Below are 16,223 nucleotides of genomic sequence, written 5' to 3' on the forward strand. Positions count from 1 at the left end.
TCTGAGAAATCCCTCTTCAACAGTCGCCTTCATCCTACTTTCCGTTGCCAAAGCAGCTTGAAAATTAATAACATTGCCTATCTCGGGTGGCAATCTGGAGGACAGGATTGCTCCAGTGTATGGGATCCCTCGCTGGCTACTGCTTGTACCCAGCACCTCGGAGGGAGGCAGCAACGGCACTTCTTGACATCTCTTCTCCTGGGTGGGGGCAGCACCCGGCCAATGCCTTGAAGATCTCAGACATCCCGTCCTCTCCTGCCAGGTGCAAGATGTAATGCTTGACATTTATTTTGACTCCTCCTGACTTCGCAGTGCTGTTTCAGTCTTGCCCACATCCCACCCCAGCCAGCCATGCCTCATCAAATGCCATTTCAATCGGACGCTGGCTGGTACTGTCAGAGCCACCCGAGGAGTCACATGAGGCAGAGCTACAGTGACAGGTTATTTTAAAGTGTGTGCGGCCTTCGGATGAAGGAGGCGGGATTCGGGATGAAGCGGGCAGGATTCAGTCCAAGGAGGCAGGTTCCAGACAAAGCAGGTTTCAGTGCTGCTTTTTATTCCGTACATTGCTAATTCTGCCCCCGGCCCCTTCTGGGTTGCCCTGTGAGGGGTGGGGATGCGGGAGCTGCCAACCAGCCCCCCGGGATGAGCACACCTGGAACAGGCAGCAGAGCCGTAAGGGATCTGGTCTCTGTCCCCAGGAGCGGTGGCTGCGGCGGGGACATGGACACACCAGGACACATGCACGGGGACACCAGGACACTCAGACACAGACACACATCCAAACACCCACACATGGACACCCAGGGACACCAGAACACTCACACTCACCCCCCCCGGCGGGGCCCATCCCTCTGTGTCATGCACGCCCCTCACACCCCAGAATGGCAGCGAGACTGGGGTCCCTGGGGGGGTGCTGGGGAAAGCAGGTGCCGGTGTTTGGGGCTCACCCTCTGGTCCCCAAGAGCCCTTTGGCATTGGCCACCGAGCTGGAGGTGTAAAGGTGGCTCCAGGCCTCGCTCTTTGGTCTAAAACCATCCTCCACCCCAGCCCATGGGTGCAGCCCTGCAGGTGCTGGGGGTGGGATGGGTGCAGGTTGTGAACCCCCCCACCCCAGCTGGGAGACCGCAGTGCCTGGTGCCATCCTCCCACTGTGGACTTCACAGAGTCCCAGAACCATCTGGGTTGGAAAAGCCCTTGGAGCTCCTCCAGCCCAACCATGACCCTCCCCCTGACTGTTCCCAACTCCCCCAGATCCCTCAGCGCTGGCTCAGCCCGACTCTTCAACCCCTCCAGGGATCCCGGGGACTCCCCCCTGCCCTGGGCAGCCCATTCCAACGCCCAACAGCCCCTTCTGCACAGAAATCCTTCCTCAGAGCCAGCCTGACCCTGCCCTGGGCGGCTTGAGGCCATTCCCTCGGGGCCTGGTGCTGGGTCCTTGGCTCCAGAGACTCATCCCCCCTCTCTGCCCCCTCCTGGCAGGGAGTTGCAGAGGGCCAGGAGGTCTCCCCTCAGCCTCCTCTTCTCCAGACTAAACCCCCCCAGTTCCCTTCCAAGGCTGGACACCAATTCCAGTTGCTCCTGGAAGAGCAGGAAATGGCACCTACCACAAACAGCTTGAACCCGAGACAGAAGCTATGGGAATACCAAGAATCTTGGATGCTTCTTCATCAACAGTGAGTTCTCAAAGCCACTTTGATCCAATCTTCAGAGCATTTTTCCTCCCCTTTGGACTCTATGCACTTTAACCACAAATATGATTTCATGGATCAACATTTCTGTTACCTCCTTGCCTCTGACACTTTCTGCTTTTCCTCACTGCCACGCTGCTCAGCACAACAGCGGGTGGGTGCCAGCGCGAGGCCGGACACCCAGAGGGACCCACGCTCTTCCCTGCTCAGTCATTCACAGCCCCAGGATGCTCCAGGGATTTTTCTCCACCCTAAACACAAACAAAACATTTGGACCAAGTTGAAAAGTAAAAATGCAACACAAACATTTGTCTGAAGTAGCGATAATGGAAGAAGAAGAAAGCAGCTTCATTCTCTCCCAACATGCTACAAGAAAACTTCATTAATGTGGTTGTTTAGTAGGAGCACCCCACCAGATGTGCAGGAGTATTACCGGGAATATCCTGAAACTCGTTCTTCTGTTTTAAGATGCTGGCTGTTGTGCTTCTTGGTGGCTCTGATTCAGAACCAGTCATTAATTATTAGTATCTCAGCTCTGGGTTTCACTGAAGCTCTTATGTAGATGAGACCTGGTTTTATTTTATTTAATGTAAAACTTCCTTTGGGAAATAAGGTGCTAAGTGAGCTTTGAATCAACAAGGCAAAACCTCCAAAGCCTCCAAGTTATTGCAGGTCGGTCAGTAATGTTTGAATTGGCAGTGATCTGGGAACCAGTTTTTCTCACTGAAAAAGTCTGTTCCAAACCTCATTGACATATTCTGGAATAAAGCAAAGAAAACCACAAGAGAAATAAACCCCTGCATTTCACAGCAACAAACAGAGGTGTCAGCTGAAACACGAAGTGCAGTTATAGAAGTAAAATAAATGAGCAGTGATGGTAATGCTAATCTTACAAAGAATTACAAGACCTTCAATAATGTCAGGACCTCAGTGGGACACATTCCAGCTGAAAAATAGACTCCGATCTTCTCAGCTTTGGATTTACAGTGGGCAGAGAGGAGACATAACGTAGCACGTGTCGTGTGACACCTCCAGAGCCCCCAGGGGCTGCCAGGGGCTCGGACCCTCCCGCCGCCTCGTCGTGTTGAGGATGAGCTTCCACATCTTCCTTCGTGGTGGCACACCCAGGAGTGGCACCGTGCCAGGAAACAGCCCGCGGGATTTTAAGCATCAGTGGGACAACTTTACACCAGATTTCTGTGAGATGAATACAAATCCCAGTTACTCTTGTCCACTTCTTGTCAGGAGAATATTAAAAATTAAAATGAATCAGGGACAGTTTAAGGGTCCATGCCGATGCCACAGGTGAGGATTTTTCAACTGATAAAGAGAACTGAGGATTTTGTTCTCCTAGGAAAAAAAGAACAACCTCTCATTTTGTCATATAAAATTATCGGGTCCACTCTTCCTCCCCTTACCGGACACCAACCTCTGTGCAAATAATGGCATCATGAGGGTTAATGTCTTTCTTGTAAAGAAAAAAATCAGCAACAAGGAGCAACTCTTGAGTATGAGTCAGTGATCAAAAATTCAAGAAATGGACAAAGTCCACAGTAGAAGTAAAGTTGCTATTAGTTTTACCAGCTTAATAGTTACACGATTAGCTAATAATCACTCCACTGGCAAGCTTATCTCCTGCTCAAGTAGCACTGGATTGTTCAGTAATAGCAACAATCCTAAACTGAGTCTAAATTTAGGTTACCCGTCTGACACAGTTAAGGTATTGTGTAGGGGAGGTAGAGAGCCTTACCAGGGACTTCAGATTTCTTCTCACCACCATTCAAGACAAAGCAAGAACGACCCTCTACGGATGGATCGACTCCCCACGCCTCTCACTGACGTGTACCTCTCCCCACATCTCCCTGTTTTTCAGAAGAAAGGTGTTTGGTCTCGACTGGGAGAGAGCCACAGTGCTCCCACAGACCTGGATTTAAATTAAATTGGATTTAAGGAGCTTTGAGTCAGGTTATGGAGGAAGGAAAAGAAACAGCGTTTGATGCGTTTGGCTTTTGCTAGAGGAGGAAGAAGCCTTCCTGTGAAGCAATGTCATTTTTAGACCTCTGATTTTTTTTTTCCAAGTATTAAATAGGAAAGGAATAAGGTTGTTCCTGCAGCATTATGTAGTGCAGCACAGACCATTTGCCCATAAAACCCAGTTCCATATTAAAAGAAGTTATTTAATGTCAAACTTGCTTTACCTATGTTACACAGAATGATGGGTGTTTCTGTCATGCCACATGACAAGAACATTCTTCTCTGAGCTGTGCTCCTCAGAGCGTATCTTTTATTTCCAGATGAGGAAAAAAAATCATTTTTATGGAGCTGCTTTTCCAGAGGTCTTTCTCTGGTGTCATGGCACGTTTCACACCATCATATGCAATTAAACCTCTGTCAGGTGCTACGAAATATTGAGCCAGAAGGCAGGCAGGCAGGTCAGTTCCCCAATGGCAGCTGATACTTTCAGCACAGAACATTTGCTTCTCTCCGGCCACACCGGCTGGGCCCCAGCGGGGCAGCGCTGGGCACGCGGTTCCCTGTTCTCTGCCCAGCCCAGGCTGCAGGACAAGGGACTGGACGACTTCTGCTCGGCCCCTGTGGTACCCGGCAGCGAGTGTCACGTCGCTGTATTCAGTGACATCGCATATTTACACGTGTCAGACCCCTCTTGGGGAGGGACTCCTGGGACCCTTCCGGAGCTGCCTGAGCTGGGTAAACGATTGGCAGCTGCAAGTTCATTATTCTGCTTGTAAAGTTTCTTCAAAAGGGTAGAAAAAAGTCTCCTCAGAGATGACAATAAGATATTCTTTTCTTTTGATATAGTCACCTAATTTTAACACTTTAAACACTGAAGCGTTATTTTATTGTAGATGTAGGCTCTCTGTGTTGGGCGTATTGCTTTTTTCCAGTAGGTGTGGAGCTGGAAATTGATGTAGCAACTTCAGTAACCAGGCTGCCTGTCTGAGACCGCTCTGGCATCCCAGAGAGACCAGGTCCTGCACGATCCCTCTGCACGTGTTGTTCCCCAGCAGCTCCTTTCAAACAAACATGACCACATTAACCGGTTTCAAAAAAGCGTGACAGAGACGAAGCAGCCTCAGCAGTGGACTTCTCCTGCCCTGTTCACTTGGTGAGGGAGAGAGCGAGGTCCCCAGCGAGGGAAGGGGACCCAGGAGCTGGCTGAGGACCCTGTCAGGAGCACTTGGGTGAAACGCTCAAGAATTTGGGCTGTGCTTCTGCTCAGGGACGTGCTGACTGGAGGGTAAGAATTAAGTTAAGGTTAGATGTGCCCACGCTCCTGTCTGGACAGGGGCACCCAGACAAAGAGGAATGCTGCTGAGACCAACTAGTTCCTGCGTTGAGCCGCGCTGAAAGGCACGGGAATGAGACGGCATTGACAGTCAGCACACGTCCACGGCTGACTCCTCGTCTGGGTAATCACAGCTCTACTTTTTACAAAGTGTTTTTCATGCTGAAAGATGTCAAAACACACGCAGACATAAGTTTTGGACATGGTTTTGAGACTGTCAGGAGCAGCAGTCTATGCTTTCTTGCTAATGAGGGAATATCTCACTTTGAAAACTTAAAATTACATAAAACCCACAGGAGACAGAGGGTCCTAAACCAGATATTTTATTCAGCTGTTATCAGCCCCCAAAAAACATTGGTGAATCAAATCTTGCTGTATTACAACCATGCGGAAATTTTAGCAGAGCTTGTATTAAAGCAAGAGCATCCAGCAGAAGGTTGCATGTAGTGATGGCGAAGTTTGCCAGACTTTTACAAAAACATAAGCTTTTGACAATCACCTCAGGAAAATAATATTTTTTAAGGCAGCTCAACATTGCCAGACTGCAGATCGTTACCGAAGGAAGTGCTGCCTGTGTAAGGATGAGCACAGGACTGCAGTCAGCTTTCCGTCGGGGAGCAAACCGTCCCTTAGAGGAACCTGGCGGGGGACACGTCTCTGCCCGCCCACCGCGGTCACAGGGGTGGGTGGGGGTCGACCTCGGTGTACACCGAGCGTCCCTCCATGCAGAGGCCGAGGGGACCTGTGCCCAGACTGCTGTCCTGCTAAACAGATGAGTAGCAAGAACGGACTCTGTTGGGCGTATTTGCTCCAGAGTGATGAGTTCTAGCAGTTCTCTTGGAGTGCGTTGGCATACACGTGCAAACGGCGTTATTTAATTTCATTGCTTTCCAGTGTAAAAAGAAGAACATTTGAATGAGAAGATGTCTCACTGAATTACCTTCACAATGCTGTATTTGGGCTTGTGGCTTGTTTGTTTTTTTAACAAGACATCTTGTTTTTAGAAATCCTCCAGACAGTCACATTATGGAAATGCTGTTTGCAGTGGTATGAATTCCAAGTTTTCCAGACAGTAAAAACCCCAACACAGTAGTGTTATCAGGTTTACACTGTTATTTACTTGTAACATAAAATTAAATCTCAGATGCCCGCCTCCACTGTGCCAGCTCCATTCAGATCTCTGCTTGTGCTTCTTCACTGGTATAAACAAAATGAAGGCCCCCAGGTATAGCCCACAGGAGAAAGTCTGTTAAACACATTTCCCGCAGGTGAATCAGAGAAGACGTCTGAGCCTCGGGTGCTCGTTCTGCAGAGAGGTTTTTCTAATGCCGTTTCCTCCCCTAAGTGCATCCCCCTGCGGAGCAGTCCCTGCAGACGGGCGGAGCGGGGGGTGAGCTCTCTTTGTAAGCGGAGCAGGTGCTGGAGGCACCAGCATGGGAGATGCTGGGGTGTCCTGCAGCACCTCAAGCCACGTGAGGTCTCTGTTCCTCGCCTGGTGTGTTTCTGGCCTCTCCCCTGCCCACTGTTATCTTAGAGAGAAGAAAGATTTGTGTTGCTCTTTCCTCAGCTTTGCAGTTTCTTTTTTAGAAGCAAATACATTCTCAGGTCACACGTCAACATTTTTGTAGCTATCAAAGCATCTTGGTTTCTGAACTTAAACAGTCTCTCCCTGAGGTTTGCAGCTGTAGAGTGGAAAGGCCAGGCTGCAGAAGCATAGGCAGTATTATTTTGCATAGGAAGGATGGAACTCATTTTCCTTTCCCTGTCTTTTGAGGCTAAATCCTTTTCAATCACGAAGGCCGAGCTCGCACTGAATGGACACAAAGAAACAGGTTACTCTTCCTGAGGCAGAGAAAAATGCAACTTTGGTGAATTTTCACAGCAGTCGGTTTGAAGCTGACCACATGCTTCCACTTGGTATTTCTCGCTGCTGATCCAAACCTGACTCCACGCTGCCGGGGCCGGCTCCCACCGCGACCTGTGGGGCCAGCAGCTGCCCGTGCCGGCTGTCCGGGCCCGCCGGCCCTCTGGCCCACGTGCCCAGGAATCCCAGCTATCCCCTCACACACGGGGAACCCGATAAACGCTGCTGGCAGCCCCCGGCCACACCAAGAGCAGCAGGAATGCAACTGCCAGCGGCCAAGGCAATGGCTGGGGCACGTTACCCGATGCTCAGTGTTATCGAGCGGGGGAGTGTGTAAAGGTTTGCAAACGATCTCTGTAATCTAGTGCCAAGTTTTCCCGTCTCCTGCCTTTTTGGTTTTAAAAACTGCAGGTCTGTTCCCAACACTTAGAGTGGAGGCTCCACCCCAGGAAAAGCGGGTGCCCAGCAGCAGCCCAGCACCCGCTGCTGCTGCCCGGCGGGTTCGCCCGGGACAGGGACGGCCGCACTGCCAGGCTGACGGCCGAGCCACGAGGGACACCGGTAAAAAATCATTTCTTACTGAAACTAATTTAGACTTTACTCTAAAGAAGTGTCAGTTAACAATGTTAAAACATGACAATACACAGTTTTCTTAGGAAATACAGTGATGTGAGACATTCTGGAGGGAAAGCCTAGCAACTACAACAAAGCCCTCCACAGATCGGGGCCAAGAGCCCTCTTGTCCCCACACACACCCTGGCAGGGCAAGTCAGGCTCCACCATCCCGGAGTGCTTCCACGTCTTAACCATGAAGTTTCTCCTGGAAGAGCTGAAGAGCCATGTTTGTGCAGCATACTTGTGTGGACCTCCCAGCCCTTAGGCGAGCCTGCCGTCCACCCTCAAACATGGAGCGAAACCCCCAGTTTCCTTGCTGAGCCTGCGCTCCCATTGCTGGGGAAACTGGCCACAGCCCAGTCCCCAGCCCCGTCCTGCCAACTGACCGCCCCAGTTTGGAAGGGAAGGGAGGGAGGTTGATCTCCAAAGTCCACCAGTCCCTGAGGGCCTCCTCCAAATGTACCCAACGGGCCGTCATCACCCACCCTGGGGAGCTGCCCTGAAGTCAGCCAGTTTAACTTGCTGGGACCAGTGGACACAACTGTTATATTTTAGACTCAAACTGGTGTCTCCACTGGTACAAGCTACATAAACCAATTTTGACTGTCAGCATCTGACTTTCTGTTTAGTATCTCCTATGTTGAGAATAGAACCACATCAGAAAAGAAACGTGGCAGAAAGTGCAAAAATGAAAAATTCCTTTGGAACCATTCCTATTTATTGGGTGGCTGGTGGCATTTGGTGAGTCAGCATTACTTCAGTCCTTAGCAAAATGGCAGGTGGAATATGTTTTAAGAAGGGGCTGGTTCCTCAGCTAGTTAGTGCTTGAGAATAAACTCGCATGATTTCTTTCTTGACCACAGATTGCAGCATAAGCGATGTTTTACGGTGACTACCAGTAATCTCTACAGAATAAAACAAGCCACTGAAAGAACACCTGTAAAAGCAGAGTGAGCTTTTGCTGTCCTGCTTCTACACTGTGTTCCCATCGAGATTTTTGAGATGTTTCCCCCACCCCAGCAGCACGGGGCCATCACGGCGCTGCGAGGAACGTGCCCGTCGCAGGGGCTGAGCGAGCGACTGAGATGTTGCAGGTATAAGTTTGAGAAGAGCTATAGGTGTTATTCATCTTGAACAATTTACAAATAAAAAGAAGGAATCAACACAGTGTTTCTATACGCATGAACAGCCATCTACTTTAACACTGCGCATCAGCTGGCACGTGTGTGATCGGTGCAGGTTGCCCTTACTTGCTCAGGCTATGAAAGATTTCATGTGCTGTTAAAGAATTCTCTTAATTTTTACTGACTGTTTCGATGAAGAACTCACTTGACACCCCTTATTCTGGAGCCCATGTGGGCAGCCCATCCCTGGAGATTTTTGAAAACCTGACTGGACGAGGTCCTGGACAACCCAGTGGAACACTGACATTAGCTTGCTTTGGGCGGCAGGTCGGACTAGATGGCCTCCAGCCCTCCTTTCCAGCTCAGTTTTTCCCGTGATTCCGCAATTACAGCACGATGCTGCCTGGCCATCGGAGGAAGGGTTTAGCTTTCCGCCACAATTGGCTGAACACTGGATATGTCTGTCTTTGCAGAGTTCCTCTGGGAGGATGCCCTTGCCTTCTGGCAGGCGCTGCCTCTTTTGTAACGGCAGTTCTCCACCCAGGCATGCCTGAAAGGAGGAGAGATGGACTGCAGAGCGTGACTCTGGGCTGCGCTCCTGCGCCGGCACACGCACAGCAGGGACTTCAGCTCGGATCTGAAGCTCTCGTTCAGCCAACAGTAAATGAAGGGGTTGTAGCAAGTGCTGCTCATGGCAAACCAGTGAAAAGCGAAGTACAGAGCGTTGCTGCTGTGGATGGCCCTGCAGGAGATCAGCACCACGTAGCAGTTCAGGGGGAACCAGCATACTGCAAACACAACCACCACCACCATCAGCATCTTCAGCGTCATCTTCTTTTTCCGCTGATGAGCATAGTATTGCTCCATGGTGAGGTCCCCGATGGCGTTCCTCAGCCAGAGCTTCTTGGCCACCATGGTATAGGTGATGGAGATCACAAGCAAGGGCAGGACATACAAGAGGACAAAAGTAGTCAAGTCTAAATACTTCCAGAAAAGATCAGCAGGAGGAGGGAAGCTGGGGAGGCAGACCATTCGTATCGTTCTGTTTCTGAAGATCAAAGAGAGAAAGAACTGTCAATTCCACTGCCAGATGCACACAACGCCTGGAGGACAAACATCTCGGGCGATCTGACAAGTTTCGGTAAAGGTACATGTAGGAGAACTCACTCAGTAACGTGGGCAAGCGCCACTTTCAGTGGAAAATTTTGCTTTAAGTTTTATCTTTAGCCCCAGAGAAGATGTTTTAAACTCATCCCCAGGAAAAGAAAAAAATAATCCATATTGACATCTGTGCCCTCTAAAGAGCACCTCTCTTCTGTGCCTGCCTTCAAATTACAGAGGTGAATCTCTGAGCCAAAATCAACGAACAAACAAGCCTGAAAGCAATTCCATGGATTTTCATGGTCCTTCTATGAGAAACACACCACCTAGTCAGAGAGAAGGAAGACCCCTCTGTTTCACCAAGCTTTCTTTTTTAATAACACAGATGGAGAGTTGTGTGCCTTAGAATCTGCGAGGCTTCCATTAAGCCATGTATGTCATAATTTTAAAAAGCACCATGCAAACGTCTTACCCAATATAAAATCTTGTCAGTGTCTGATAAATGGCATGAGGCAGTGAGAAGCAGCTGGCCATAACCCAGATGATAATGATGCAAATCCCTCCTTTCGCCATGGACATGCGCGGCTTGAGAGGGTGCATGATAACCTGCAGAGAACAACCAGTCCTGAGGATTTACAGCATCTTCAACTGGCAAAAACAAGCTGCCAGCTTTAGGAAAATCTTTGCTTTATCCGTGTCCAGGAGCAAGCAGCAGCCAGCGCGTGCGCTTGCCAGGAGAGCAAGGACTGCTCAGCACGGGCATGAAGAGTGGCACAAGTTAAAAGCCAAGAGGTTTGTCCTACAGGGAGTGTGAAAAGTCTCCTGAATGCTACAGACAAGGTCTGCAATACAGGTGGCAGCCACAGGGCTCACCACATTTGGCATTCGGTGGACTCGCTAGACAGAGTGACAAGATGTTGAGAACCAGAGCTGAGCGCAATCCTTGCACTAAGGAGCGTGAGGGCTGGTCTCGCTCATGTCCCCAGTTAATCCCGTGCAGCTCTGCCCGCAGCACGGCATGCTCCGTGGGCCTTTGCTGCTCAGGAGGGTGACTCCACCTCACAACGTCGTGATCACTCTGTGAGCCTCACTCACGCTGCAGCTCGAAGAGGTGCAGCAGCTCTGCATCCCTCCAGTGTTAAAAGGCAGAAAGAAGAGTCTTGTTTTACAGGACTTCAGAGAGTCCAAGGGCTGGAAGATGCACGGAGCTGTGCAGGGATGAAGTGTTACTGCTGGCCCAGTGCCCTGAGCAGAGAAACACGCCCCGTGTCACCCACCAGCCCGGCTTCAGAGATCACAGTGGTTCGATATCTCTTGAGCCACATGCACTATGGATGATTACATGAGGCGATGAAACAGTAATTAAAAATAGACCTATCATGTCATCCAAATGATCTCTTGGCTGATGAAGTCTTTGGTATTTTATGCATGTCTTTTCTAGTCTCATTATAAATATCTACTTAATCAAGCTCCTACAACTCCCCTGGAGCATCTGTCTGCTCTGGTACCTCTCAGGACTAGCAATATTTTTAGAGGCAAGTGTTGATTTCTCTTTGCTCAGTGACATCTCCTTACTTCTATTTTTATCTCCTTGGGCCATACTAGCTGATTCCAGTTCTGAGGAACCTACTCCTCTGATTTTAAAGGCAGGTATTGTTTTTGCCCTTAATTAACAAACGATACCTAGCCATGCCTTGCAATCAACCCAGAATCTACCGATTAAAGTGAATCATTATCAAAATGCTTCGCTTTCAGGAGGTGCAAGGGTGCACATAGAACGGGCAGACTACCAAAGTTTTTGTGGTAAAAAAAGACAGAAATGGATATACTCTGGCAGTCGCTGTAATTTTCTGACACTAGATGGAGCACATCGCTGATGAGCAGTGTGGAATCTATTACTGTTGTGAACTTCATCGAGCCAGTGCCACGTATCATGTGAAATTGCTTTTCTGCAACAACAGTTTCAGTGACTCCAGCACTGCAAGAAAAACACAGTCTGCCTGAGAGCACACCTGCAGGATCTGCCCTCCCGGTGCGCAGCGGTTATCAGCTTAAGCAGAAATTACAAACTGCACTATATACCTGAAGGAAACCGCTGGGTTTGCACCCACTGCTTGACCTCTCAGGTTTTCCTTGTTGGTATGTGCCAGAAAGTATCGGGACGGGGGGCGAGGAGAGGAGAGTTTCTCACCTTGAACTGAACATGCTAACATAGTTCTCACTGCTTCCAGTCTTAGGTATCCCAAAATAATGGGGCAAGCCTAAAACCGTCAAGATTCATCATAAATACCTGCTGAGATAACGCATTGGCTTGCTGGTGTTGGAACCTTGGAACATATTCCCGCTGTGCTTCCAGGGCTCTGCTCCACCGAGCGGCTGAGGGGCACAGGGACCCCTGGGAGCATCCAGTCCCGAGCCCTGAGCAAAGCAGGGTCAGCTGGAACTGCCTGGGACTGGGTTGGGTTGGGTTTTGAATATCTCCAAGGTCAGAGACTCCACGGCCTCTCTGGGCAGGCTCTGCCAGCGTTTGATCACCTTCACTGTGAAAACACATGGGGTTTTTCCAGAGTCATGAAAGCTAGAGTTCTCCCTGCTGTTCCTTGATTCCCAAGACAACGAAGGTTTCCAGGAGTTTGAACGGGAAAAAAAGTATATATTTAGTGCCTTATTTTCTAGCAAACACAGGGGTGGTGTATGTCACCTACCTGATGCCGATCCAGAGCGATGGCAGCGAGGGTCAGCACAGAGACGTGAACGGAGCAGTACTGAACAAACCGGCTCACGTGACACATCAGCTTTCCAAAAACCCAGGTACTGCTTACAAACCGCACCTGCAGAACGGACAACAGGGGATTAAAAAGTCCATTATCTGCAGAGTAGCAAATAGGCTTCCCAGGACTGTGGTGAGGACGAAATGCTCTCATGTCGTTTCCTTTGTAGATTCACCACACTCAGTTTTTCTGGGGAAGGAGTGGCTGTGCAAGAGGCCCTGAAACAGGTGAGGTTTATTGCACTGGGCAAACAAACCCGCTTGAGTCGTGCTGTGTGTGCACGTGTACAGTGTACCTGTGACACGGCCCTTCTGGAAAAGGTGAAGAGCTCTTGGCTCAACTCCTTAATGAAGCTCTGCAGGGAAAGAACAGCAGCTTGCCTCCTTAAAAACAGTTGCACATTTGAATTTGTGGATGCTGAAAGTTGGGCTCAAAATTCAGTGAGAGAAATCTGCGGAAGAAAAACTCGTTGAGGGCATTGAAACCGAAGGGAAGAGCTCTGCTTCAGATCCTGCCTGTTGGTGGAGCATCCCCGCCTGCCCGGTGCCTGCTCCTCCTGGGGCTGCAGCTACCGGCCACCCTCAGGAACGGGGTGTGGGGGGCAGGGTCTGCTCGCACCCAGAGCTCCAAGCCTGACTCTCCTCTTACCACGTCGTCTGAGAGGCACCGACAGCAATTTCAGAGGTGACAGTTAAGTTACACAGAGAGGAAAATCCCACCCTCCGGTTGAAACAGCAACTCACACTCCACAACCTGGGTCACCCTCCTCATCGATCCCTCTGCAGGTACCGGAGACGTCTCCACCTGGGCGTGAAATCCAGCTGCTCGGGGGGGAGGCAGGGGGAGCTTAAAGCTTATTACTTATTGTGGCTTTTCTCACTTGTTATTCCCGACTCTGCAACTTTTATTTCAAATTAATGTATTATATTGTGGAAGCAGATTAAGCTAATTTGAAATAAAGCACATTTACCACAAAACATCTGTCCACACTGAAAATGAGTCAAGACTAGTTAATCTGTTTTCAAATAGTCTGATTGATTTCCCCGTAGAGACAACTCTAGTAGCAATTACTCTGTCACTGAATGTGTGGCAATGTGCTGTTTCTTTGAAGTTGATGTAAAGCTCTTTCCTAAGAGAGATTACAATTCTTTAATTACTTGTGCCTAATGTGTGACTGTTGTGCAAACACACACGAGGGCACTATCCTTCCCTGAACAGATTATGGGATGCAAATCACAGAATCACAGACTGGTTTGGGCTGGAAGGGACCTTAAAGCCCCTCCAGTGCCACCCCCTGCCCCGGGCAGGGCCACCTTCCACCAGCCCAGGTTGCCCAAAGCCCCGTCCAACCTGGCCTTGAACCCTTCCAGGGAGGGGGCAGCCACAGCTTCTCTGGGCAGCCTGGGCCAGGGCCTCACCCCCCTCACAGGGAGAATTTCTGCCTCAGATCTGATCTAAATCTGCCCTCTGTCAGTTTAAAGCCATCACCCCTTGTCCTGTCCCTACACCCCTGATGACGAGTCCCTCCCCCCTTTCCCACAGCCCCTTTCAGCCCTGGGGGGCCGCTCTGAGGTCTCCCCGGAGCCTTCTCTTCTCCAGCTGAACCCCCCAACTCTCCCAGCCTGTCCTCACAGGGGGGGCTCCAGCCCCCCCAGCATCTCCGTGGCCTCCTCTGGCCCCGCTGGAGCAGGTCCGTGTCCTTCTGCTGTTGGTGCCCCAGAGCTGGACCCAGCCCTGCAGGGGGGTCTCCCAGAGCGGAGCAGAGGGGAGAATCCCCCCCTGGCCCTGCTGCCCACCCTGCTCTGGGTGCAGCCCAGCACATGGGTGCCTTTCTGGGCTGCCAGCACACATTGCCGGGTCATGTTGAGCTTCTCATCAACTGACACCCCAAGTCCTTCTCTGTGGGGCAGCTCTCAGTCCATTCTCCACCATCAGATCAAGGCAGAGAAATCCCACCAAAGACATGGGATCAATTTAAGAAAAGGTGAATTTAAACTGATAATTTGTGAACTGCTTTTGGAAGGCAGAAAAACAGTATGGACAGCTCTGGGTGAGGATGAAGCAGGAGTATCTGAGATGCTTTCAACCCCGAGTGCTGTGTCAAATTCAGCTATAGAGTCCTACTGTCAGTACACATTGCTTATAGGCTGGGACAGTAGGGCAAAAAAATTAATCCATTTAATTCTTCCTGCCTCAATGTTTTAATATTTTTGAGTGTCATATATTATTTAGTAACTGAAAACAAGCAAAGGTCAGTCAGCCTCGAGAAGCACCGTTTGTAGCGCCCGAGGAAAAGGCTCGCTGGGCTGACGCGGCTCAGTACAGACCTCGCAGTTTCCCCCGTAACCATCGTCGCAAGGACTGACCTCGTTTGCATCATTTCTGTAGGAAATTGGCACTTAATTGGACTGTCTAGTGTCAAACTTGTCCCCGCTTCCTTCCCCACCAAAAGGCAATAGGCCCTCGCTGTCAGTGCCTCACCACCGTCCTGGAGGAGGGAGGGAAGCTGCAGAGGAGCGATGGCTGCGGGCCGGATTGCGACAGGGGGCAGGAGCACCCCAGCCCTGCTCACCGAGCCCTGCCTGCGTGGGGGGGGTCGGGAGAGGGGCCGCGACTGCAGCTTGTCCGGGAGGCAAGAGGAGCCGGGGGGGACAAAAAGAAACTCTGTGTATGAGCCCGTTCCTGTCCCACTGAATACCCGGGCACACAGGTGACAGGCACACGCAGACACCAGCAAAACACGGACAGTCGGACGCTCACCAGCGTGAAGGGGGTGTTCAGGGTGGTGATCATCACGTCGGCCACGGCCAGGTTGACGATGAAGAGGCTGGTGGCAGAGTGCATCCTCTTGTTCTTGATCACCACGTGGCACACCAGGACGTTGCCAAAGAGCGAGATGCAGATGATCACGGAGTAGGCCACGATCAGCAGCGCCTGCACCGTCCGGCTCTGGGACTCACCCTCGTACCTGGTCCTGCTGTCAAAGTCCCCCAGGTCCTCCAGGTCCAGATCGCTGTGGAAGAAGGACTGGTTAGGAAAGCCGTACAGCGCAGAGAAGAAGTTGGTGGCGTTGTGGTTCTCCGCTCTCCAGAAGGGCTTGGGGATGTATTGCAAAGGGAACCACGCGCGTCTGCTCATGGCTCGGAGAGCAAAGCCCCAGCACTGCCCCGGGCGGCCGCTGCCCCCCTCCCTGCAGCTCAGGGGCTGGACTCAGCGGCTGCAGGAGGGAACACACACACTTGCATTTTAAAAATCTGCCCCGTGGCTGCAAACTACATAAAAGAGTTGATAAATGGGTCCCTCTTCCTGTGCTGATACATGTGAGCTTTGCTCCAGGGACTCTCCTGCTGCTGTCCTTTTCCAGTCCCCAAGGTCCTGTGTACAGAATCTGATCTGGATGCTGAAATATCAGAGATCCCCGAACACTTTCTTTCTGCACCTAGGAACAAATCCTAGTGAATGTTTCCTTTTGGGCACTGTTCTGCTTCTTGCCCCCAACTTCTCTTTAAAAATCTGCTTTAATGATTTTCCACAGAGTCCTTCATCCGTCAGGTCTCTGTTTCCCAAGAGTTTTCAGAGCTTGTCAGAATCAAAAAAGCAAGGGCTGCCTTTCCCTTTTCTATCCATCCTCAAAGTGTCTCTAGGCTGTACGGGGAAGCAGCTTTGCTCAGAGGCTGAGTGGTCCCTGCTTTCTCTCTGATATATAGAGCCTGCCCGATGACACACCGCACACGAAGTAGCCAATAGCGT

At 50.6% G+C, this 16,223-nt stretch overlaps 1 protein-coding gene across 1 annotated transcript; it reads right to left on the reverse strand.

The window, feature by feature from the left end:
- Window positions 1–8,875: 8,875 nt before the first annotated feature.
- Window positions 8,876–15,611, reverse strand: LOC141964606 (G-protein coupled receptor 83-like). Its single transcript, XM_074915205.1, has 4 exons — window positions 15,234–15,611; window positions 12,408–12,533; window positions 10,175–10,308; window positions 8,876–9,649 (listed from the first exon to the last, which is right to left on the reverse strand). Exons 1-4 carry the CDS (start codon window positions 15,609–15,611, stop codon window positions 9,025–9,027), a joined length of 1,263 nt encoding a protein of 420 aa, XP_074771306.1. The 3' UTR covers window positions 8,876–9,024.
- Between the last annotated feature and the right edge of the window lie 612 nt (window positions 15,612–16,223).

This window comes from Athene noctua, chromosome 11, assembly GCF_965140245.1.
Source record: "Athene noctua chromosome 11, bAthNoc1.hap1.1, whole genome shotgun sequence".
Lineage (NCBI taxonomy): Eukaryota > Metazoa > Chordata > Aves > Strigiformes > Strigidae > Athene > Athene noctua.